Source organism: Scyliorhinus torazame, chromosome 17 (assembly GCF_047496885.1).
Source record: "Scyliorhinus torazame isolate Kashiwa2021f chromosome 17, sScyTor2.1, whole genome shotgun sequence".
Classification (NCBI taxonomy): Eukaryota; Metazoa; Chordata; class Chondrichthyes; order Carcharhiniformes; family Scyliorhinidae; genus Scyliorhinus; species Scyliorhinus torazame.
Window position 1 is genome coordinate 5,071,395 of NC_092723.1, and position 22,718 is coordinate 5,094,112.

Consider the following 22,718-nt stretch of genomic DNA (forward strand, 5'->3'; position numbering starts at 1 on the left):
AAACTCTTAAGGGGGTGAAGGAGATAAAAGTTTAGAAAATAACTCCCATAGCTAGGGAATCTAAACACGGGGTCAATTTCTTAATATAAGAGGCAGGCCATTTGGGACTGAAATGAGGGGCCATTTCCTCATTCAATTGACTCCCCATGCTCAGTCATGGAGTATATTTGAGAGAGATGGATAGATCTTTGGATACTAAGGGAGTTTAAGGGTGTAGAGATAAGCCAGGGAACTACTGATCAGAGAGTCTCACGTCACTGGGAGGGAAACTATGAGAGAAAATTCGGAAGGAGGGAATCTATCCCCACTTGGATCGGCAAGGTTTGATCAGGAATAGTCAGCATGGCTTTGTCAGAGGGAGGTCATGCCAGAAACATTTGATTGACTTTTTTGAACATGTGATCAGATGTGTAGATGAGAGTAAAGCAGTTGCTTTTTACATGGCTTTCACAAAGCCTTTTACAAGGCCTCACATGGGAGATTAATAAAGGGGGCAATTGGTCATGGGATACATGGTAACTTGATAAGGTGGATTAGGGGTTGTTTTAGCACACGGCTAAATCGCTGGTTTGAAAGCAGACCAAGGCAGGCCAGCAGCACGGTTCAATTCCCGTACCAGCCTCCCTGAACAGGCGCCGGAATGTGACGACTAGGGGCTTTTCACAGGAACTTCATTCGAAGCGTACTTGTGACAATAAGCAATTTTCATTTCATTTCATTTCAAAATTGGCTTAGCTGCAGGAGACACAGGGTGATGACAGACGGCTGCTTTAGTGACTGGAAGCCAGTGCCCAGTGGGGTACCACAGGGATCTGTGCTGGGTCCACTATTAGAACATAGAACATAGAACATAGAACAATACAGCGCAGTACAGGCCCTTCGGCCCACGATGTTGCACCGAAACAAAAGCCATCTAACCTACACTATGCCATTATCATCCATATGTTTATCCAATAAACTTTTAAATGCCCTCAATGTTGGCGAGTTCACCACTGTAGCAGGTAGGGCATTCCACGGCCTCACTACTCTTTGCGTAAAGAACCTACCTCTGACCTCTGTCCTATATCTATTACCCCTCAGTTTAAAGTTATGTCCCCTCGTGCCAGCCATATCCATCCGCGGGAGAAGTCTCTCACTGTCCACCCTATCCAACCCCCTGATCATTTTGTATGCCTCTATTAAGTTTCCTCTTAACCTTCTTCTCTCCAACGAAAACAACCTCAAGTCCATCAGCCTTTCCTCATAAGATTTTCCCTCCATACCAGGCAACATCCTGGTAAATCTCCTCTGCACCCGCTCCAAAGCCTCCACGTCCTTCCTATAATGCGGTGACCAGAACTGTACGCAATACTCCAAATGCGGCCGTACCAGAGTTCTGTACAGCTGCAACATGACCTCCCGACTCCGGAACTCAATCCCTCTACCAATAAAGGCCAACACTCCATAGGCCTTCTTCACAACCCTATCAACCTGGGTGGCAACTTTCAGGGATCTATGTACATGGACACCTAGATCCCTCTGCTCATCCACACTTTCAAGAACTTTACCATTAGCCAAATATTCCGCATTCCTGTTATTCCTTCCAAAGTGAATCACCTCACACTTCTCTACATTAAACTCCATTTGCCACCTCTCAGCCCAGTTCTGCAGCTTATCTATATCCCTCTGTAACCTGCTACATCCTTCCACACTATCGACAACACCACCGACTTTAGTATCGTCTGCAAATTTACTCACCCACCCTTCTGCGCCTTCCTCTAGGTCATTGATAAAAATGACAAACAGCAACGGCCCCAGAACAGATCCTTGTGGTACTCCACTTGTGACTGTACTCCATTCCGAACATTTCCCATCAACCACCACCCTCTGTCTTCTTTCAGCTAGCCAATTTCTGATCCACATCTCTAAATCACCCTCAATCCCCAGCCTCCGTATTTTCTGCAATAGCCTACCGTGGGGAACCTTATCAAACGCTTTGCTGAAATCCATATACACCACATCAACTGCTCTACCCTCGTCTACCTGTTCAGTCACCTTCTCAAAGAACTCAATAAGGTTTGTGAGGCATGACCTACCCTTCACAAAGCCATGCTGACTATCCCTGATCATATTATTCCTATCTAGATGATTATAAATCTTGTCTCTTATAATCCCCTCCAAGACTTTACCCACAACAGACGTGAGGCTCACCGGTCTATAGCTGCCGGGGTTGTCTCCGCTCCCCTTTTTGAACAAAGGGACCACATTTGCTGTCCTCCAGTCCTCTGGCACTATTCCTGTAGCCAATGATGACATAAAAATCAAAGCCAAAGGTCCAGCAATCTCTTCCCTGGCCTCCCAGAGAATCCTAGGATAAATCCCATCAGGTCCCAGGGACTTATCTATTTTCAGCCTGTCCAGAATTGCCAACACCTCTTCCCTTCGTACCTCAATGCCATCTATTCTATTAGCCTGGGGCTCAGCATTCTCCTCCACAACATTATCTTTTTCCTGAGTGAATTGTTTGCCATTTACATAAACAACATAGATGACTGTGTGGGGTGTAGGATCAGTAAGTTTGTGGATGACATAAAGATTGGCCGGGTGGTTAACAGTGAGATTGAGTGACTTGGGTTACAGCAGTAAACAGATGGGGTAGTCAAATGGGCAGAAAAGTGGCAGATGGAATTTAATCCTGAAAATTGTAAGTGATTCACTTTGAAAGGAGTAATGTGACAAGGAAATATTCAATGAGTGGCCTGGCACTTGGAAGTTCCTTTTTTATAAATTTAGAGTACCCATTCTTTTTTTTCCAATTAAGGGGCAATTTAGCGTGACCATTTCACCTCCCCTGCACATGTTTGGGTTGTGGGGGTGAGACGCACGCAGACACGAGGAGAACGTGCAAACTCCACACGGACTGTGATCCGGGGCCGGGATCAAACCCGGGTCTTTGGTGTCGTGAGGCAGGAGTGCTAACCACTGCGCCATCATGCTGCCCTGACACTTGGACGTTCTGAGGAACAACCTTGGAATTTCTACCCATAGATCTCTGAAGGCAGAAGGGCAGGTTAAAATAGGGGGGTGAAAAAGGCATATGGGATATTTGCCTTTACTGGTTGAGGCATGGATTACAAAAGCAGGGAGGTTGTGCTGGAGTTGTATAGAACTTTGATGAGGCCACAGCTGGAGCACTGTGTGCAATTCTGGTCGACACACTATAGGAAGGATGTGATTGCACTGGAGGGGGTGCAGAGGAGATTCACCAGGATGTTGCCTGGGATGGAACATTTCAGTTATGAAAGAGGTTGGATAGGCTGGGGTTGTTTTCACTGAGCAGAGAAGACTGAGGGGCGACCTGATCGAGGTGGACAGGTTTCCAAGCGGCATCGACAGGGTGGTTGGGAACACCTTAGTTGAAGGATTGGTTTCGAGGGGCCAAAAGTTCAAGGTCAGGGGGGAGGTTTAAGGGGGATTTGAGGAACATTATTTTTACCCAGAGGGTGGTGAGGGTCTGGAACGCGCACTGCCTGGGAGGGGGGTAGAGGTGGGCTGCTTCACATCCTTTAAAAGTACCTGGATGAGCCCTTGGCACGTCACAACATTCAAGGCTGTGGGCCAAGTGCTGGCCAATGGGGTTAGGTCGACAGGCCAGGTGTTTTGCATGTGTCGGTGCAGACTGGGCCATACACTATTATTCTGTGATTCTGTGAACGATGTGGGAAGGGTGAGTTGAGACAGAAGATCAGACATGATCATGTTGAATGGTGGAGCATGATTGAAGATTCAGGTTGGCTGCTTCCTCTCCTCTTTCTCATATCCCTGACCAATCCTGGAGGTTTTGACTGGAAATCAGTGTTTTACTGTCAGAATCATTGGCCCGTCAATATAATGCTTCTCATAATTAACCTTGAAACAGAAATTTGAAGTGTAATGCTACATACGACAACTTTATTTAACAGATACCTGGACATGATCTGTGTGATGACATATGATTTTCATGGTACCTGGGAAACAGTCACTGGACACAATAGCCCTCTGTATCGTAGCTCCATTGACCAAGGCGTTGTGATTTATTTTAATGTTGTAAGTATATCTACAAAAAGAGGCACGCATGTCCTATTGTTTTTATGACTGCTGTCATACCTTGCCAATGTATTATAATGAAACATTTCTGTTTGTAAAACCTGGATAAATATATCCAGCTAAATTATCTTGCCAGGACTTTGCTGTAAAATACTGGAGAGATAATGGAGCCCCAGCCGAGAAACTAATGGTTGGATTTCCAACGTATGGACGTGGCTTCACCCTCAGCACCTCGGAAACACGTCTTGGTGCTCCGGTATCGGGAGCGGCGCAAGCTGGTCCATACACCAGGGCAGCTGGGTTCTTGTCCTACTTTGAGGTAATGATGCCGAGAAATGTTATTGCTTTATTAAATGTTAAGATAGGCCTGCATTCTCCGCCCCGTGACACTGAATCACGATCAGGTGGAGAACTGGGCGTCCGCAGAAAATCAAAGTTCGATCCTGTCGCCGAGCCGGAAGACGTGCTCCAAGGTCTCCCTGGTGGCGCAACGCAATTTGTGCCCCACGTTTTGCATATAATTCCAGGGTTTGATCCAGGCCTCCGTGATCCTCCACCCCTATCTGATGGAAGTCACATGGGCGTGGTTTACTACAGGTATTTACAAAGGGGGACTGGGTGACCTGGCTGTGGAGGGGAGAGAGAAGGTAAGAAAAGTTTGTAAAATTGTTAAAAACTGCAGCACTTGCGAGGGAGTGGGGTGGGGTGGGGGCGGTGGAGGTGGCTGTCAGGGCCGGGAGGAGTAGCGGGGAGCGACTTATTGATCGAGCTGTGGATTCGGGGATCCCCCCTCCTGGGATGAGGGTGGCCTCGCTCAGACCGCCATTTGGTACAAGTTACAGGCTCCTGGCTGCTCACTCTGCTGACTGCTCGCTGTGTCCTGTAATCCTTCAGAGAGCCTCTGGTCATTTGAGAGCCCACCTAGGCCGCCTCTCTGGAAACCTTCAGATCACAGCTAAGCCATCAGCGGGATGGGCGTGGCCAAGCTCAATCATAGAATTTACAGAACAGAAGGAGGCTATTCGGCCCATCGAGTCAGCACAGGCTCTTGGAAAAAGCACACAAGCCTACGCCTCCACCCTATCCCCATAACCCAATAACCCATCTAACCTTTTTTTGGACACTAAGGGCAATTTATCATGGCCAATCCTGTCCTGGGGGCCCACTCTCCTCTCAACCAGGGTCTCAAATCCCTCTGCCATTGGGCTGAGCAACTGGGACACGTCCTTCAGCAAATGCGACATGTCCCTATGTGTGTGACCCAGGTCAGTCAGTGCCCAGTAAATGCTCTCGATGCCCTCAGCCATGATTCTTTGTGACTGGGCCAGGCTCTGGAGCACCGCAGCAATATCCTTGTGGACTTGGGACAGGTCTGCCTGCGACTGGACTCCCCTATCCTGAGCCTCAGCTGTCAGCCGCACAGTGTGCCCCAAGCCTTGGACGCGTTGACCCATATCTGTGACCTTCTCACCCAAGGCTTCCACCGCGGACGCCAACCGTTTGGTGTTGTCCTGCGTACCATGCATTGTCATCACTGTCCCCTGCACCTGAAGGCAGTTGGACTCCTCCAACTGCACCCGCAGGTGCCGGAAAGTTGCTGACACCCCCTCCTGGAGACCCTGACTCTGCATCTGCACCAGTGATGGGATCATACTTTCCAGAAGCCGGAGCTAATTCCTGGGATTGAGAAACCCTGTGACTGCCCGCTCCTTCGAGAGTTCCGACCTCCACCTGATGCGTCGCAGCATATGTGAGATGCACACCCGCAAATGTCCCAGGAGCCTCTTCATTAACATGACCCACCGAGGTGATCGTATCTGGAATGGTGCAGGGTGCCGTTGTGTGCAGTGCAAAAACGTCAGTGTCATCCCTGGACTGATCCTCTGGGGTATGCTGGGATCATGGCTGGGGGTGGGGTACCTCGTATGGGGCAGCCTCGGCTGAAGGTGATCCTGCAAGGCAAATGACAAGACACATGGTGAGATCTTGGGCAAGAGTGGTCTGGGGGAGAGGAGTGACTCACTTGCTTTAGGGACATCATTTTTCATTAGGGTCTCACTTGGTTGACCCATGTCAACCTCCGCCAGCGAGATAGCCTGTCCCCCAACTCCCTGACAAACCCTATCACCCTCTGTTCAGGCTGCAGACAGGATCCGTATGTCCGCTCTGGCCCAGTTGACTTCAGTAGGCGGTAACCTCCCGCCCACCCTGGGGAAGAGGGTGTCCCAATCCCTCCTCCATCGCATCCAGCTTTATGACCAGCTCTGCATCCGTAAAATGGGGGGACTGCTCTTTTCTGGGCCCTCTCCTTGTCTTGTTATGGGCCAGGGTTTAGAGAACCCCAAAGTGTATCATGGAGTTCATCTGACCCACAACTTTTAATAGATTGTGGTATGGGGAGCACACGGCCCACTCTACAGGTGTGGGACAGCAGAAATGGAAAAGTATTTTTTAAAAGCAAAACAATGTTCATTCTATGAACTCAAGTTAACCTTTTTAAAACAGACAGTGAACATCTTAGCAACCATCAATTCAAATACAACCTCCAAAGACTACAACACTAAGTAATCCTTTAAGCTTCCCAAACAACATCCAGAAGACAGAAGAAACACCTTTCAACAGAAGCACATTAGGTTTACATTCACTACTGAGATTTTATTATAATTCTGAATTCACCAAATGATCAAGAGATAGTCTTTTGATGGCAGAGAGATCAACAGTACACCTGCTTGGTCTGGCTTCAGCTCCAACATTGAAAACCAAACTAAAACACACCCTGCAGCCTGCTCAAAATCGAAAGTAAAAAGCTGACAGACAGCCAAGCTCCACCCACTCTCTGACATCACTGCAGCAGTAAACACCCATTTCTTAAAGGTACTCTCATTACAGATATTTATATACGCACCCATTTATAAACACCCATTTCTTAAAGGTACTTTCACTACAGATATTTATATATGCACCCATTTATAAACAGCCATTTCTTAAAGGTACTCATACTACAGATATTTATATACACACCCATTTATAAACACCCAGTTCTTAAAAGTACTCTCACATGACAGTCTGGAATGAGAGAGAGTGGGGAGTACAGTGCTTATAAGCAGCTCCAGCTCATCAAACTCCCCAGCGCTAGTCCCCAGCAATTCCAAGACCAGCGGGAATGAGAATTGCTTTAGATTCACGTAGGCAGAGCACTGGCCTATTAGCATGTCCTGAATTGCTCCGGGATCTGCACCCCAATGGGTACACGGAACCCCCGCAATTCAGTCTTTTTTAAAAATAAATTTAGATTACCCAATTATTTTTTCCAATTAAGGGGCAATTTAGCGTGGCCAATCCACCTACTCTGCACATTTTTGGGTTGTGGGGGCGAAACCCACGCAGACACGGGGAGAATGCTGCACGATCAATGACCATCAAAGCGAGGTTGTAGTCCAACTGAAGGCTTTAATAAGCTAGATGTTTGACCCAGCAGCTCAGAACATAGAACATTACAGTGCAGTACAGGCCCTTCGGCCCTCGATGTTGCGCCGACCTGTGAAACCACTCTAAAGCCCATCTACACTATTCCCTTATCATCCATATGCCTATCCAATGACCATTTGCATGCCCTTAGTGTTGGCGAGTCCACTACTGTTGCAAGCAGGGCATTCCACGCCCTTACTACTCTCTGAGTAAAGAACCTACCTCTGACATCTGTCTTATCTCTATCTCCCCTCACTTTAAAGCTATGTCCCCTCCTGCTAGACATGACCATCCGAGGAAGAAGGCTCTCACTGTCCACCCTATCCAATCCTCTGATCATCTTGTATGCCTCAATTAAGTCACCTCTTAATCTTCTTCTCTCTAATGAAAACAGCCTCAAGTCCCTCAGCCTTTCCTCATAAGACCTTCTCTCCATACCAGGCAACGTTCTGGTAAATCTCCTCTGCACCCTTTCCAATGCTTCCACATCCTTCCTATAATGCGGTGACCAGAATTGCACGCAATACTCCAAATGCGGCCGCACCAGAGTTTTGTACAGCTGCAACATGACCTCATGGCTCCAAAACTCAATCCCTCTACCAATAAAAGCTAACACACCGTACGCCTTCTTAACAACCCTCTCAACCTGGGTGGCAACTTTCAGGGATCTATGTACATGGACACCGAGATCTCTCTGCTCATCCACACTGCCAAGAATCTTACCATTAGCCCAGTACTCTGTCTTCCTGTTATTCCTTCCAAAATGAATCACCTCACACTTTTCTGCATTAAACTCCATTTGCCACCTCTCAGCTGCAGCTTATCTATGTCCCTCTGTAACTTGTAACATCCTTCCGGACTGTCCACAACTCCACCGACTTTAGTGTCATCTGCAAATTTACTCACCCATTCTGCTACGCTCTCCTCCAGGTCATTTATAAAAATGACAAACAGCAGTGGCCCCAAAACAGATCCTTGTGGTACACCACTAGTAACTCCAGTCTGAACATTTCCCATCAACCACCACCCTTTGTCTTCTTCCAGCTAGCCAATTTCTGATCCAAACTGCTAAATCTCCCTGAATCCCATGCCTCTGTATTTTCTGCAGTAGCCTACCGTGGGGAACCTTATCAAACGCTTTCCTGAAATCCATGTACACCACATCAACTGCTTTACCCTCAGCCACCTGTTTGGTCACCTCAAAGAACTCAATAAGGTTTGTGAGGCAGGACCTACCCTTCACAAAACCGTGTTGACTATTTCTAATCAAATTATTCCTTTCCAGATGATAGATGATTATACACCCTATCTCCTATAAACCTTTCCACGATTTTGCCCACAACAGAAGTAAGGCTCACTGGTCTATAGTTAACGGGGTTGTCTCTACTCCCCTTCTTGAACAAGGGGACAACATTTGCTATCCTCCAGTCTTCTGGCACTATTCCTGTAGACAAAGATGACGTAAAGATCAAAGCCAAAGGCTCAGCAATCTCCTCCCTAGCTTCCCAGAGAATCCTAGGAAAAAACCCATCCGGCCCAGGGGACTTATCTATTTTCACACTTTCCAGAATTGCTAACACCTCCGCCTTATAAACCTTAAGCCCTTCTAGTCGAGTAGCCTGAATCTCAGTATTCATCTCGCCAACATTGTCTTTTTCCTGTGTGAAAACTGATGAAAAATATTCATTTAGCACCTCTCCTATCTCCTCGGACTCCAAGCACAACTTCCCACTACTGTCCTTGACTGGCCCTACTCTTACCCTAGTCATTCTTTCATTCCTGACATATCTATAGAAAGCTTTAGGGTTATCCTTGATCCTACCTGCCAAAGACTTCTCATGTCCCCTCCTGGCTCTTCTTAGCTCTCTCTTTAGGTCCTTTCTAGCTAACTTGTAACTCTCGAGCGCCCTAACTGAACCTTCATATCTCATCTTTACATAAGCCTCCTTCTTCCTCTTGGCAAGTGTTTCGACTGCTTTAGTAAACCACAGTTCCCTCGCTCGACCACTTCCTCCCTGCCTGACAGGTACACACTTATCAAGGACACGCATTAGCTGTTCCTTTGTGCCCATCCCCTGCAGTTTTCCTCTCCATCCGATGCATCTTAAGTCTTGCCTCATCGCATCATAATTGCCTTTCCACCAGATATAACTCTTGCCCTGCGGTATATACCTATCCCTTTCCATCACTAAAGTAAACGTAATCGAATTGTGGTCACTATCGGCAAAGTGCTCACCTACTCCAAATCTAACACCTGTCCTGGTTCATTACCCAGTACCAAACCCATTTGGCCTCGCCACTCGTTGGCCTATCTACATACTGTGTCAAGAAACCCTCCTGCACACATTGGACAAAACGGACCCATCTAAAATACTCGAACTATAGCGTTTCCAGTCAATATTTGGAAAGTTAACGTCCCCCATAATAACTACCCTGTTGCTTCCGCTCCTATCCAGAATCATCTTTGAAATCCTTTCCTCTGCATCTCTGGAACTTTTCGGAGGCCTATAGAAAACCCCTAACAGGGTGACCTCTCCTTTCCTGTTTCTAACCTCAACCCATGCTACCTCAGTAGACGAGTCCTCATCAAACGTCCTTTCTGCAACCGTAATACTGTCCTTGACTAACAATGCCACCCCTCCCCCTCTTTTACCACCTTCCCTGAGCTTACTGAAATATCTAAACCCCGGCACCTGCAACAACCATTCCTGTCCCTGCTCTATCCATGTCTCCGAAATGGCCACAACATCAAAGTCCCAGGTAGCAACCCATGCCGCAAGTTCACCCACCTTATTCCGGATGCTCCTGGCATTGAAGAAGACACATTTTAAACCATCTTCCTGCCTGCCGGTACACTCCTGCAACTTTGAAACGTTACTCATGACCTCACTACTCTCAACCTCCTGTATACTGGAGCTACAATTCAGGTTCCCAAGCCCCTGCTGAACTAGTTTAAACCCTCCCGAAGAGCATTCACAAATTTCCCACCCAGCATATTGATACCCCTCCGGTCCAGGTGTAGACCATCCCGTTTGTAGAGGACTCACCGACCCCAGAATGAGCCCCAATTATCCAGAAATCTGAAACCCTCCCTCCTGCACCATCCCTGTAGCCATGTGTTCAACTCCTCTCTCTCCCTATTCCTCGTCTCGCTATCACGTGGCACGGGTAATAACCCAGAGATAATAACTCTGTTTGTCCTAGATCTAAGTTTCCACCCTAGCTCCCTGAATTCCTGCCTTACATCCCTATCCATTTTCCTACTTATGTCATTGGTACCTATGTGGACCACGACTTGGGGCTGCTCCCCCTTAAGGATCCCGAAAACACGATCCGAGACATCACGCACCCTGGCACCTGGGAGGCAACATACCAACCGCGAGTCTCTCTCGTTCCCACATAATTTCCTATCTATCTCCCTAACTATGGAGTCTCCAATGACTAATGCTCTACTCCTCTCCCCCCTTCCCTTCTGAGCAACAGGGACAGACTCTGTGCCAGAGACCTGTACCCCATGGCTTACCCCTGGTAAGTCGTCCCCCCAACAGTATCCAAAGCGGTATACTTGTTACTCAGGGGAATGACCACAGGGGATCCCTGTACTGATTGCTTCCTCCCAGCCCCTCTCACCGTCACCCATCTATCTTTATTCTTCGGAGTAACTACATCCCTGAAGCTTCTATCTATGACCACCTCTGCCTCCTGAATGATCCGAAGTTCATCCAGCTCCAGTTCCCTAACGCGGTTTCTGAGGAGCTGGAGATGAGTGCACTTAACACAGATGAAATCAGCAGGGACACTGACAGCGTCCCTCACCTCAAACATTCTGCAGGAGGAACAGTGCACTACCTTCCCTGCCATCCCCCTAGATAAAAAAAGAAAAAGAAAGAAAGAGCTTACCTGTTATTCACTCCCCTTCTCAGCAAGCACTCACTCAGCAACCTCTGCGCCCCGCACGATAACACCTGAGGGAAAAGAAAAGAAAAACTATTTACCAGTCACCAGCCAATCCCTTACCTGCAGGCTGTGACATCACAGTTCAACTTCTTTCTACTTCTACCTACCCTCGAGCCTTTCTCTTGATCTTTACAGCGGTTGTTTTTTTGGGGTTAGAGGAAGGGGTAGGGAGGGAAACACTGAAGAAGTGTTTTTCAGGTACAGAATGAAGGCTGCTGGGGTGGGACGAGCTTTAATGCCCCGCCTTGCAGGGCGGAGCTACCATACAGCTTGATCAATAGGAAACGTACAATATCTACCAATGGTGTTCCAGCATTACCAGGTACTGCACTACCTCTACACAGACTACCACATTCACCCCCTGTTAAAAAAGAGTCCAGAGGGGGTGGTGGCTTGATATTACAACATGGTAACATGGTAGAAATTATAGTTATGGAGGTACCGTAATACCTCCGTACAGCATTTTGTAACTGTTTACAGATTCATAATTAACTATACATTTTAAAATAAAGCAATCAGTCGATCGGGGGCCCTGGTCGTCCTCTGTGATCGTTGAAGCTTCGGTGTTGACTCCGGTGGAGGCTCGGGCGTCTGTGACTCCGGGAGCGTGCACTCGATCTCTGTGGCAGCTTCAACACCTTTAGACGGCTCTGGTGGGGAAAACAGTTGACCTGGGAAGGGACCGTCTGCGGGGTGCGTTGGTGGGTGGGGGGTTGGGACTGGTGGCTGGGGTGAGTGTGGGGATCCGGCGGGTGCCACGTCTCGTAGGGAGACGGTATCTTGTCAGCCGTCGGGGTACGTCACGTAGGCGTACTGGGGGTTAGCGTGGAGAAGATGAACCCTCTCGACCAACGGGTCCGACTTGTGCGCCCGCACGTGTTTTCGGAGCAGGATGGGTCCGGGAGCTGCCAGCCAGGTCGGGAGCGAGGTCCCAGAGGAGGACTTCCTGGGGAAGACCAGGAGACGCTCGTGAGGTGTTTGGTTGGTTGTGGTACAGAGCAGTGACCGGATGGAGTGGAGGGCATCCGGGAGGATTTCCTGCCAGCGGGAGACTGGGAGATTCCTGGACCGTAGGGCCAGTAGGACGGTCTTCCAGACCATTCCGTTCTCCTTCTCTACCTGTCCGTTACCCCGGGGGTTGTAACTGGTCGTCCTGCTCGAGGCAATGCCCTTGCTGAGCAGGAATTGACGCAGTTCGTCGCTCATAAAGGAGGACCCCCTATCACTATGTATGTAAACGGGGAACCCGAACAGTGCAAAGATGCTATGGAGGGCCTTGATGACGGTGGTTGCGGTCATGTCGGGGCAGGGGATGGCAAATAGGAACCGGGAGTAGTCATCAATCACGTTCAGGAAGTACGTGTTGCGGTCGGTGGAGGGGAGGGGGCCTTTGAAGTCCATACTGAGGCGTTCAAAGGGACGGGAAGCCTTTATCAGGTGCGCTTTCTCTGGCCTGTAGAAGTGCGGCTTGCACTCCTCGCAGATTTGGCAGTCCCTGGTGGCTGTCCTGACCTCGATGGAGTAGGGCAGGTTTTGGGTCTTGATAAAGTGGGAAAAGTGAGTGACCCCCGGGTGGCAGAGGTCCTCGTGGAGGGCTCGGAGGCGGTCCACTTGTGCGTTGGCACATGTGCCGCGGGACAAGGCATCAGGAGGCTCGTTTAGCTTCCTGGGACGATACAAGAGCTTGTAGTTGTAGGTGGAGAGTTTGATCCTCCACTGCAAGATCTTATCATTTTTTTATCTTGCCCCGCTGTGCATTATCGAACATGAAAGCAACCGACCGTTGGTCAGTGAAGAGAGTGAATCTCCTGCTGGCCAGGTAATGCCTCCAATGTCACACAGCTTCTACTATGGCCTGGGCCTCCTTTTCGACTGAGGAATGGCGGATTTCAAAAGCATGGAGGGTACGTGAGAAGAAGGCCACGGATCTGCCAGCTTGGTTGAGAGTGGCCACCGGAGCTACGTCAGACGCGTCGCTCTCGACCTGGCAGGGAGGGGACTCGTCGATGGCGTGCATCGTGGCCTTTGCAATGTCTGCTTTGATGCGGCTGAAGGCCTGGTGGGCCTCTGTCGACAGGGGAAGAACTGTGAATTGGATCAGGGGACTGGCCTTGTCCGCATAGTTGGGGACCCACTGGGCATAGTAAGAGAAAAACCCGAGGCAGCGCTTCAGGGCCTTGGAGCAGTGAGAGAGGGGGAACTCCATAAGGGGGTGCATGCGTTCAGGGTCGGGGCCTATAACTCCATTTCGCACTACGTAGCCGAGGATGGCTAGGCGGTCGGTGCTAAACACGCATTTATCCTTATTATATGTAAGGTTAAGGATCTTTGCGGTCTGGAGGAATTTTTGGAGGTTGGTGTCGTGGTCCAGCTGGTCGTGGCCGCAGATGGTGACATTATCGAGATACGAGAATGTTGCCCATAAACCGTACCGGTCAACCATTCGGTCCATCTCGCGCTGGAAGACCAAGACCCCATTAGTAACACCGAACGGCACCCTTAAGAAGTGATAGAGCTGCCCATCTGCCTCGAAGGCAGTGTGTTTGCGGTCACTAGTGCGGATGGGGAGCTGGTGGTAGGCGGACTTAAGATCCACCGTGGAGAAGACCTTGTATTGCGCAATCCTGTTTACCAGGTCGGCTATACGGGGGAGAGGGTACGCGTCCAGCTGCGTAAACCTGTTGATGGTCTGACTGTAGTCGATGACCATCCTATGCTTCTCCTCGGTCTTTACCACCACTACTTCAGCTCTCCAGGGACTGTTGCTAGCTTCAATGACTCCTTCCCTCAGTAGCCTTTGGACCTCTGACCTAATAAAGATCCGATCCTGGGCACTGTACCATCTGCTCCTGGTGGAGATGGGTTTGCAATCCAGGGTGAGGTTCGCAAACAGGGAAGGCGGATCAACCTTGAGGATCGCGAGACCGCAGACAGTGAGGGGGGGTATAGGGCCGCCGAATTTGAAAGTTAGACTTTGGAGATTACACTGGAAGTCTAAACCTAGGAGTGTGGCCGCGCAGAGGTGGGGAAGGACGTAGAGCCGGTAATTTTTTAATTCCCTTCCCTGGGCTGTGAGGTTTGCTACACAAAACCCCCTTATCTCTACTGAGTGGGGACCGGAGGCCAGGGAGATTTTTTGATTAACGGGGTGGACGAGGAGAGAACAGCGCCTTACCGTGTCGGGGTGTATGAAGCTCTCCCTGCTCCCAGAGTCGATTAAGCAGGACATCTCGTGCCCGTTGATTAGTGCTGTTGTTGTAGCAGTTGAGAGTGTTCGAGGCCGGGACTGGTCCAGGGTTACCGATGCTAATCGCAGCAGTTGAGTGTTCTCTTCGGGCGGTGTGTGGTCAGCCGAGCTGGGGTCCTGTGAATCCATCCAAGATGGCGGCTCCCATTTGTCGCACATGGCTGGGGGTGCACAAAATGGCGGCGCCCCTCCATTGAACGTAGTGTCCGCAGGACAAGATGGCAGCGCCCGGGGGCCGCACGTGGCCCTGGAGGAGGAAGATGGTGGTGCCTGCTGGCCGCCGGGGACCGTGGCGACCGCACGGGCCTGCCATACCACCACGAAGTGGCCCTTTTTACTGCATCCCTTGCTGGTGGATGCGCGGGTCGGGCAGCGCTGCAGGGGGTGCTTGACCTGCCCGCAAAAGTAGCAGCGGGGCCCCCTGGGGTTGCCAGGTCGCCTTACAGCACAAGCTTGTGGTGAGATGGAGGGGTTCCACGCTGCCCAGGGGCTGCTGCGCGGTCGGGAACGTAAGTGCAGGCGTTTCTGGAGGCCACATCCAGTGAGCCTGCAAGGGCCTGTGCCTCCTTGAGGCCTAGGGTGTCTTTTTCCATCAATCGCTGGCGGATTTGGGAGGACAGCATACCTGCCACAAAAGCGTCCCGGATCAAGAGTTCTGTGTGGTCGCTCGCCGAAACTTGCGGGCAGCTGCAGTTTCTCCCCAACACCAGGAGCGCATGGTAGAATTCTTCCAGCGATTCCCCAGGGATTTGTCGCCTCGTTGCTAGCAGAATTTGGGCGTAGACCTGGTTTGCCGGGTGAATATAATGTCCTTTTAGCAGCTCCATTGCTGCATCGAAGTTGTCCGCATCCTCGATGAGGGTGTAAATTTCCGGGCTCACACTTGAATGCAGGGCTATCAATTTCTGTTCTCCTGTGGGTGTGTTTTCAGCCGTTTCGAGATACCCTTTACAACACGCCAGCCAGTGCTTGAAGGTTGCCGCTGAGTTCGCCGCGTGGGGGCTGAGTTGCAGACACTCTGGCTTGATTCGGAGCTCCATCCTTTTAAATCTAGCTTATTAAATTGATGCACGATCAATGACCACTAAAGCGAGGTTGTAGTCCAACTGAAGGCTTTAATAAGCGAGATGTTTCCCCCAGCAGCTCAGGTACAGAATGAAGGCTGCTGGGGCGGTACGGGCTCTTATACCCGGCCTTGCAGGGCGGAGCTACCAAACAGCTTGACCAATAGGAAACATACAATATCTGCCAATGATCCAGGATTACCAGTTACCGTAATACCTCTACACAGACTACCACACTCCACACGGATAGTGACCCAGAGCCGGGTTCGAACCTGGGACCTCGGCGCCTTGAGGCAGCTGTGCTAACCACTAGGCCACCGTGCTGCCCTTCGCAATTCATTCCTGCCGTCAACACTTAGAGGTGAATGCTCCACCTTCTCAGCCGCGTGTCCCTCGCCACCGCTGGCAGCGAGATTCTCCGTTCCTGCCGCCGGCCAATGGGATTCCCCATTGAACCCCCCCACGCTGCCAGGAACCTGTGGGAATCCTGCCAGGAACAGAGAATCCCGCCGGCGGATAATTCACCCCTTTGTCTGTCAAACGGAGAATTCCATTTAAAATGGAAAGTAATCAAGATTAAATTGTTGAACAATATTGGGCAGAATTTCCACAGTGATCCCCCTGCGCTGCTCCCTACCCACATCCCCCCCCCCCCCAAAAAAAAATGCTTCAGTACAAAACCTAGCAAAATGGCATAAGTAGACCATAATGTTGTTCCTGCAGAATTTCTGTACACCTTCCACCAAATCTGATTGGAGGTCAATGGAACTTTCAGGGAAGACCCAGCTTTATATCACATCTTCTAACAGGTGGCAGGGACATCATTCTGTGTTTTCAAGTACACCGAACAATCACAACAATCATTTAGCAAGTGGCAAGATCCTACAAGAATGATCTGCCTGTGTGATATATATTACAAAAGGAGATAAAATGTTCACACTCTCTGTCTTTGAAAAAGATTTGTTGAGTTGATAATTCCCCCATCGCTTTGTGATTCCTCCTTTGTGATTATTATTTAAAAAGAAACACACCCGTTCATTGCTCAATAACCCTTTAAAATGTGTTTTGGTAATAGCTTACTTTAAGAGGATTATTCTTTACTGGTAACATTCTGTGGTGATGTGCATCAATGTAAATGCATGTAAGCTAGCTAGACACTAGAGGGAGCACCAAAGACATCACACACACACACACTCAACCAATAGATCAAGTAGATAGGACACGACCAATAGACATTCACGATACACACGGAGGTGACACGACCACAGGGGGCATTACACCAACCCATATATAAAGGACACCACACACATAATCTGCCTCTTTCCAGTGGAGACAGTCAGTGAGTACAGACACATGGTTGATTCAGTATTACACCCACCACGTGGATTGCAGCAGCTGGTTAGTCAGTCTGGGTAGCTACAGTAGGATTAGCAGTAGTGTCAAACCCGAGTAATAGAAGTGTAAATAGTTTAATAAACGTGTTGAAGTTATCTCCACGTCTGAACCTTCCTTTGTCAAGTGCACCACAAGGAAGCCGCTTATGTTACACCTACAATAATATAATAACAATAATAACATAACAAATCAATTCTTTTCAGCTCTGGTTAAATATCTTTGATTAATTAACCATGAGATTTGACAAAATACTGTGTAAACAGAACTAAAATGATGCAAAACAGCATTAAGTTGTCTGGCATGTTAATAATACTTATTAATTTTGATTCACAGCTCTGCCCATTTTTGAGAACTGCTACAACAGAAATTATTCAAGACCAACAGGCACCTTATGCATTCACAGATAATGAATGGTTTGGATATGACAATCAGCAGAGTTTTATAGCCAAAGTATGTGCTCAAAATGTACTGCCACACTTATTGCTTTAGTATTCAACTTAGGGCCCAATAAGAGCCGAGAGCTACACAGTTCCCATGAGTTAATTTTATTAATCAGAGGGGGAATCGTTGTTCAATCATCAGCTTAAAAGCCTGGTTATGAAATATTGAAATAAAAGCAAAAAACTACAAATGCTGGAAATCTGAAATCAAACAGAAAATGCCATAAAACCTCAGCAGGCCTGGCAGCATCTGTGGAGCGATAAACAAGAGTTAACATTTTGAGTCCATATGGGTCTCCTTCTGAGTTGGAGAGAGGGAGAAATGTGAGGGATTTTGTACTGTTCGAGAGGGGGAGCCAAATAGAAAGTCAGTGATTGGTGTGAGCTGGGAGAAATTGCACACGTCAAGAGAGAGGAAATGTTAATGGCAGCGTGAAGAGCTATAGAAGGTAACAATGTCTAATAGGAGAACAAAGGTCAGTGCTCAGTGAAAACAAAACTGAAAAACAAGAGGCAGGTGTCCCTGTTGTGGGGGTTGAGGATGGTGGCGTTTAGGACAACAACATTTCTGGATTCAAAAAGGAGCCCCAGTTGGAGATGAAAGTTCACAGATTTTGAACCCAATGTGGAGTCCAGAAGGCAGTAAAGGACGTAATCAGAAGAGGAGGCACTGTTCCTCTAGTTTGCAATGGGTATCACTGGAACAGGATGGACTTTTGGGCAGGACAGCAAGATGGTGAGTTGCTCCGTCTGCTCCACCCCATTCTCTAACAATATAAAATCTAGCACGTTTCACCCTCTCTTTTGCTTGGAAGAAGAGCCTCACTAACTCAAAACATTAACTGTTTCTCTCGCCACAAATGCCAGAGTTGCTGCATTTTTCCAGGAAACCTTTTTTCTTTTTCAGTCATGTTCACTTTTTAAAAAATCACTCAGTGTGTTATAGCTTTTAAATATTGCAAAGTAAGAAGCATGTATAATATTCCATTGTTATAGTGGAAGAAAACAGATTTTGGTCTGGATTCGCCGTTTGGGAGAGTAAGTCCCACGCCGGCGTGAAGGCGGTGGTGTTTTACGCCAGGAGAAATAGCGCAAAACGGCCACCGATTCTCTGCTCCGGGGGGGGGGGGCTGGCAACCAGGTAGCGTAGAGCACCCGGCTCGAGCTGCCGATACGGCCCGGAGCATTGCCGGGTCCGTGGCCGCGCAGGCGCACGGCAGTGGCCTGCAGCGGCCGTGCCGTGCTTCATGGCGGACGCAGCCCGCAGACCCAGTCCGCAAAAATTGTTCCCCCCCCCCCCGCTTCAGCTGGCTCGCGCACCCGGACTGCCCCCCTGCAGTGCCCCCAGCCCCGAATAATGCCCCCTCTGCCCTTGGATCGGCCCTATCCTGACTGTGGCGCCACTGGACTGAGTCCGCAGCTGGCACGCTGAGTTCCCGACGGGCAAGACCATGAGTGTCCCACACCGTCGGGATCTCGGCTGGTCGGGGATGGAGCATTGCGGGGGGCAATGGCCTGAGGCCGTGGATACGCCGTGCGGCATGGAGGGGAGCATCGCAAAAGCGGCGCCGCCCCCGATTTTGTCGTCATCGAGGATTCTCCTCCCCGTCGCCGAACGTGATTTCGGGGAGCAGAGATTCCGGCCCTTGTCTGGTGAAAGGTTAGTGACAGAGCTCTGGATGTTTAATGTTGGCTGTTTTGACCAGTAGAATGCCCTTTGACATTACTCACTGAAGGAACAATAAACAAAGCCAAGAGCTATAAGCTGATCTCAAGCTATTATGTGAATTCTGATAGAAAACAGCTTCGTACAATCTAATTGAGTTGCAGTTTTCATTGGAAAACATGCTGACATGAAATAAAAAACATCGAGGAATGATGGTAGCAATGCCTCATTGTTCTCTTGCCACAACATCCCCAAGGTGTACTGTGCCTCACCTGAGCTGAATCCAGACTGGCCTGAAAGGCATCTTACCTTGTTAGGCCCGGTCCTCGTATTGCCTGCACTCTCAGACCCTCCTGTCTGAGGAGAACTGGGTGTGAGGGACAGTAACAGTTTCTTCATGTAACCCACTAAACGATTATCATTCCCAAGTAAAACTGAAGTAGAAGGCCCAGTTTGACTTCTCCCAATTAATATCCATGGCATTATAAAGCCTGCTGCTGTTTTTATCCCCCAGAATACATCCCAGAAATCACAAAACAAAATAATGTTAACCATTCATTGTGAAGGTCTCCTTTCTTTTTGCCTCTTCTCTACATGTTTGGGAATTGAGTATTTGGAGGCTAGCAGAGTCGCTTTGCAGCCACTAAATCGGAAATATTTCTTCGGAGGAATAGCATTGAATTATCAACAAAGTGCCAATTTTATTCATCACATTTTAATTGCATTTTTATATCTTTTCACTTGCAGGCTCAGTGGTTGAAGGACAACAGCTTTGGGGGTGCCATGGTCTGGACTTTGGATCTGGATGATTACAGTGGGTCTCACTGTGGTCAAGGGGCTTATCCTTTGATCAGCACATTGAAGATGCACCTGAAAATTAATGATTCTGGTAAATTATTATATGTAACCCAGCTAAAATTGAAGTCCCATCGGTGACATGTAAAGAAGCAGGAGTGGTGCCAAAAGTCTGGTGATTTGAAAATGTTTCCTCTTTATTCAAAATAGGATGTAGGCTAACCCAAGCAATGGCAATCCAGGCTATTTCAACTTTAGCAATGATACCCCGTCACAGAGTGAACAGTTACTTGGATAAATGTGCCTTAATTCAAGAAAGCCAACCTGGATTTGTGAAGGGAAAATCCCGTTTAACTAACTTATTTAATCTCGACAACAGTCCAGTGTTGATGAGAGTGAAGTGGTTGATGTGTGCAAAAACTTCCAAAGGTTCCATCAAAATGGCTCATCAACAAAGTCAAAGCCAATGGGATGAAAGCAACAGTGGCAGCATGGGTGTGACGTTAACTGAATGGCAGGAAACAGAGTTAGGGGTGAATGAATGCATCGTGGGGCTTCAGATATTTGGGTCACTGCTTATCTTGATTTGTATTAGTGACCGAGGTATAATAATAATAATAAACTTTATTGTCACAAGTAGGCTTACATTGCAGTGAAGTTACTGTGAAAAGTCCCCTAGTCGCCACTTTTCGACGCCTGTTCGGGTACACAGAGGGAGAATTCAGAATCTCCAAATTACCTAACAGCACATCTTTCGGGGACTTGTGGGAGGAAACCGGAGCACCCGGAGGAAACCCACGCAGACACGGGGAGAACGTGCAGACTCCGCATAGACAGTGACCAGTGTGCCATCGTGCCACTCAGTTTGGATTCTTTTGAGGTGGAAATGAGCATGTCTTTCTAACTATTCTATAAGAAATATAGAGCATAATGTTTCAATTCCCTCATAGCTGGTTTGCAAATTGCAGTATGTTTTCCTGTAGCACCGTACATGATAATATAAAATTATATTCTAACAATATTGGCACATTTTTGGCCTCCCAATGAGAATATTGTGACATCACAAGCACTGATCCAATTATTCCCCACCCAATAACCCAGTTCCTGTCTGAAGTCTCCACTTAGTCCTGGCTGCTCATGTCCAGGGCCATGAGAGGCTGAATAGTATTTTTGTAAAGATATAAATGGTACACAAATAATGGCAATGTCAAGATTTCTAAATGTGGAGATGCCGGCGTTGGACTGGGGTGAGCACAGTAAAAGGTCTTACAACACCAGGTTAAAGTCCAACAGGTTTGTTTCGATGTCACTAGCTTTCAGAGCGCTGCTCCTTCCTCAGGTGAATGAAGAGGTATGTTCCAGAAACATATATATAGACAAATTCAAAGCTGCCAGACAATGCTTGGAATGCGAGCATTAGCGGGTGATTAAATCTTTACAGATCCAGAGATGGGTAACCCCAGGTTAAAGAGGTGTGAATTGTGTCAAGCCAGGACAGTTGGTAGGATTTTGCAGGCCAGATGGTGGGGGATGAATGTAATGCGACATGAATCCCAGGTCCCGGTTGAGGCCGCACTCGTGTGAGCAACTTGGCTATAAGTTTAACCTGGTGTTGTAAGACTTCTTACCAAGATCTCTAAAGTTATAGAGATTTGAAATTACAAATGATATTACAATGATCTTGGGAGAAGGTGTGAGTAGGTCAAATGCAAAAGCCAGTTCTCAATTTGGCTTTCAAATTCTTTCCGTCGTCTCAATCTCCGTATTCTCCTCACTCTCCTTTAGGTCTGTGTGCTAACCTCCATATCGACAGTCGCGATTCAACGGAAAAATCTCAAAGTCCAGTTTTGTGTGCGTTTAACGGGGTGTTTTGCCACAGCCGCGTTGAGAACATCGCGGCCTATATTGGATAGGATTTAGTGCAAACAATGGGCCCCACGAGATTCTCAACATTATTTGCTGCCTCGGTGTCTGATTCAGCTGAATCACGCCTCAGTACCTCGCTGCTAACAAAGGAGAGCTATGTTTAAACGCTCCCTCACTACTTAATCCCAGTCAACACACAAGCATAGCAGCGCGCAGACCGGCTCTTCACTTTGAAGATAGCGACCTGGCCAAGCGCCTCGATGCCCTGGAGGAGATATCGGCTACCTTGTTCCTCCGAGGGAGTCAGAGGACCAGTAGCAGGATCAGCTATGCTGCCTGGGTCTTCCCTGTGTGCGATAGTCCCCTGCACATGTGGTGCCACCTCCAGCCTGTGTTAGTGTTGATGACATCTCCGGTGTCTGCCCACCTCGGCTGCCACAAGCAACGCCTGGACAACCTAGTGGTATCAACTCCAGCAAACATCGTTTTGCCTGGAAGGAATTCGAGAGGGTAAGAGACTGACAATTAGTTAGGGCTTCCACCCCGGGGCCCTCAAATACCTGAAGCCTCCTCCACCCTTACCTGTCCTGCCTTCTCACAGAGTTCCAACCAGCGGGCCAGTTGTGCTAGCTAACCTTGCTCTCCTCACGTACCCCCAGCAACATCAGGAACCACGAGATGCCTGACCTCTGCTGGCAACATTCTGGAGCTCGGCTGCCCTCTGCTCATCCACGCACTTACCCTGTGGTCGTGAG

The 22,718-nt window shown here is 48.6% G+C and overlaps 1 protein-coding gene across 1 annotated transcript in view; it reads left to right on the top strand.

Annotated features, from left to right (window-relative positions):
• Positions 1 to 22,718, top strand: part of LOC140394553 (probable chitinase 10) — a 136,557-nt gene that overhangs the window by 30,364 nt on the left and 83,475 nt on the right. The window contains exons 7-11 of the mRNA XM_072481911.1: positions 3,942 to 4,065; positions 4,202 to 4,384; positions 17,530 to 17,646; positions 20,050 to 20,191; positions 20,738 to 20,933. Of these exons, the coding sequence (XP_072338012.1) occupies positions 3,942 to 4,065; positions 4,202 to 4,384; positions 17,530 to 17,646; positions 20,050 to 20,191; positions 20,738 to 20,933 (762 nt within the window). The remainder of the gene's footprint in view (positions 1 to 3,941; positions 4,066 to 4,201; positions 4,385 to 17,529; positions 17,647 to 20,049; positions 20,192 to 20,737; positions 20,934 to 22,718) is intronic.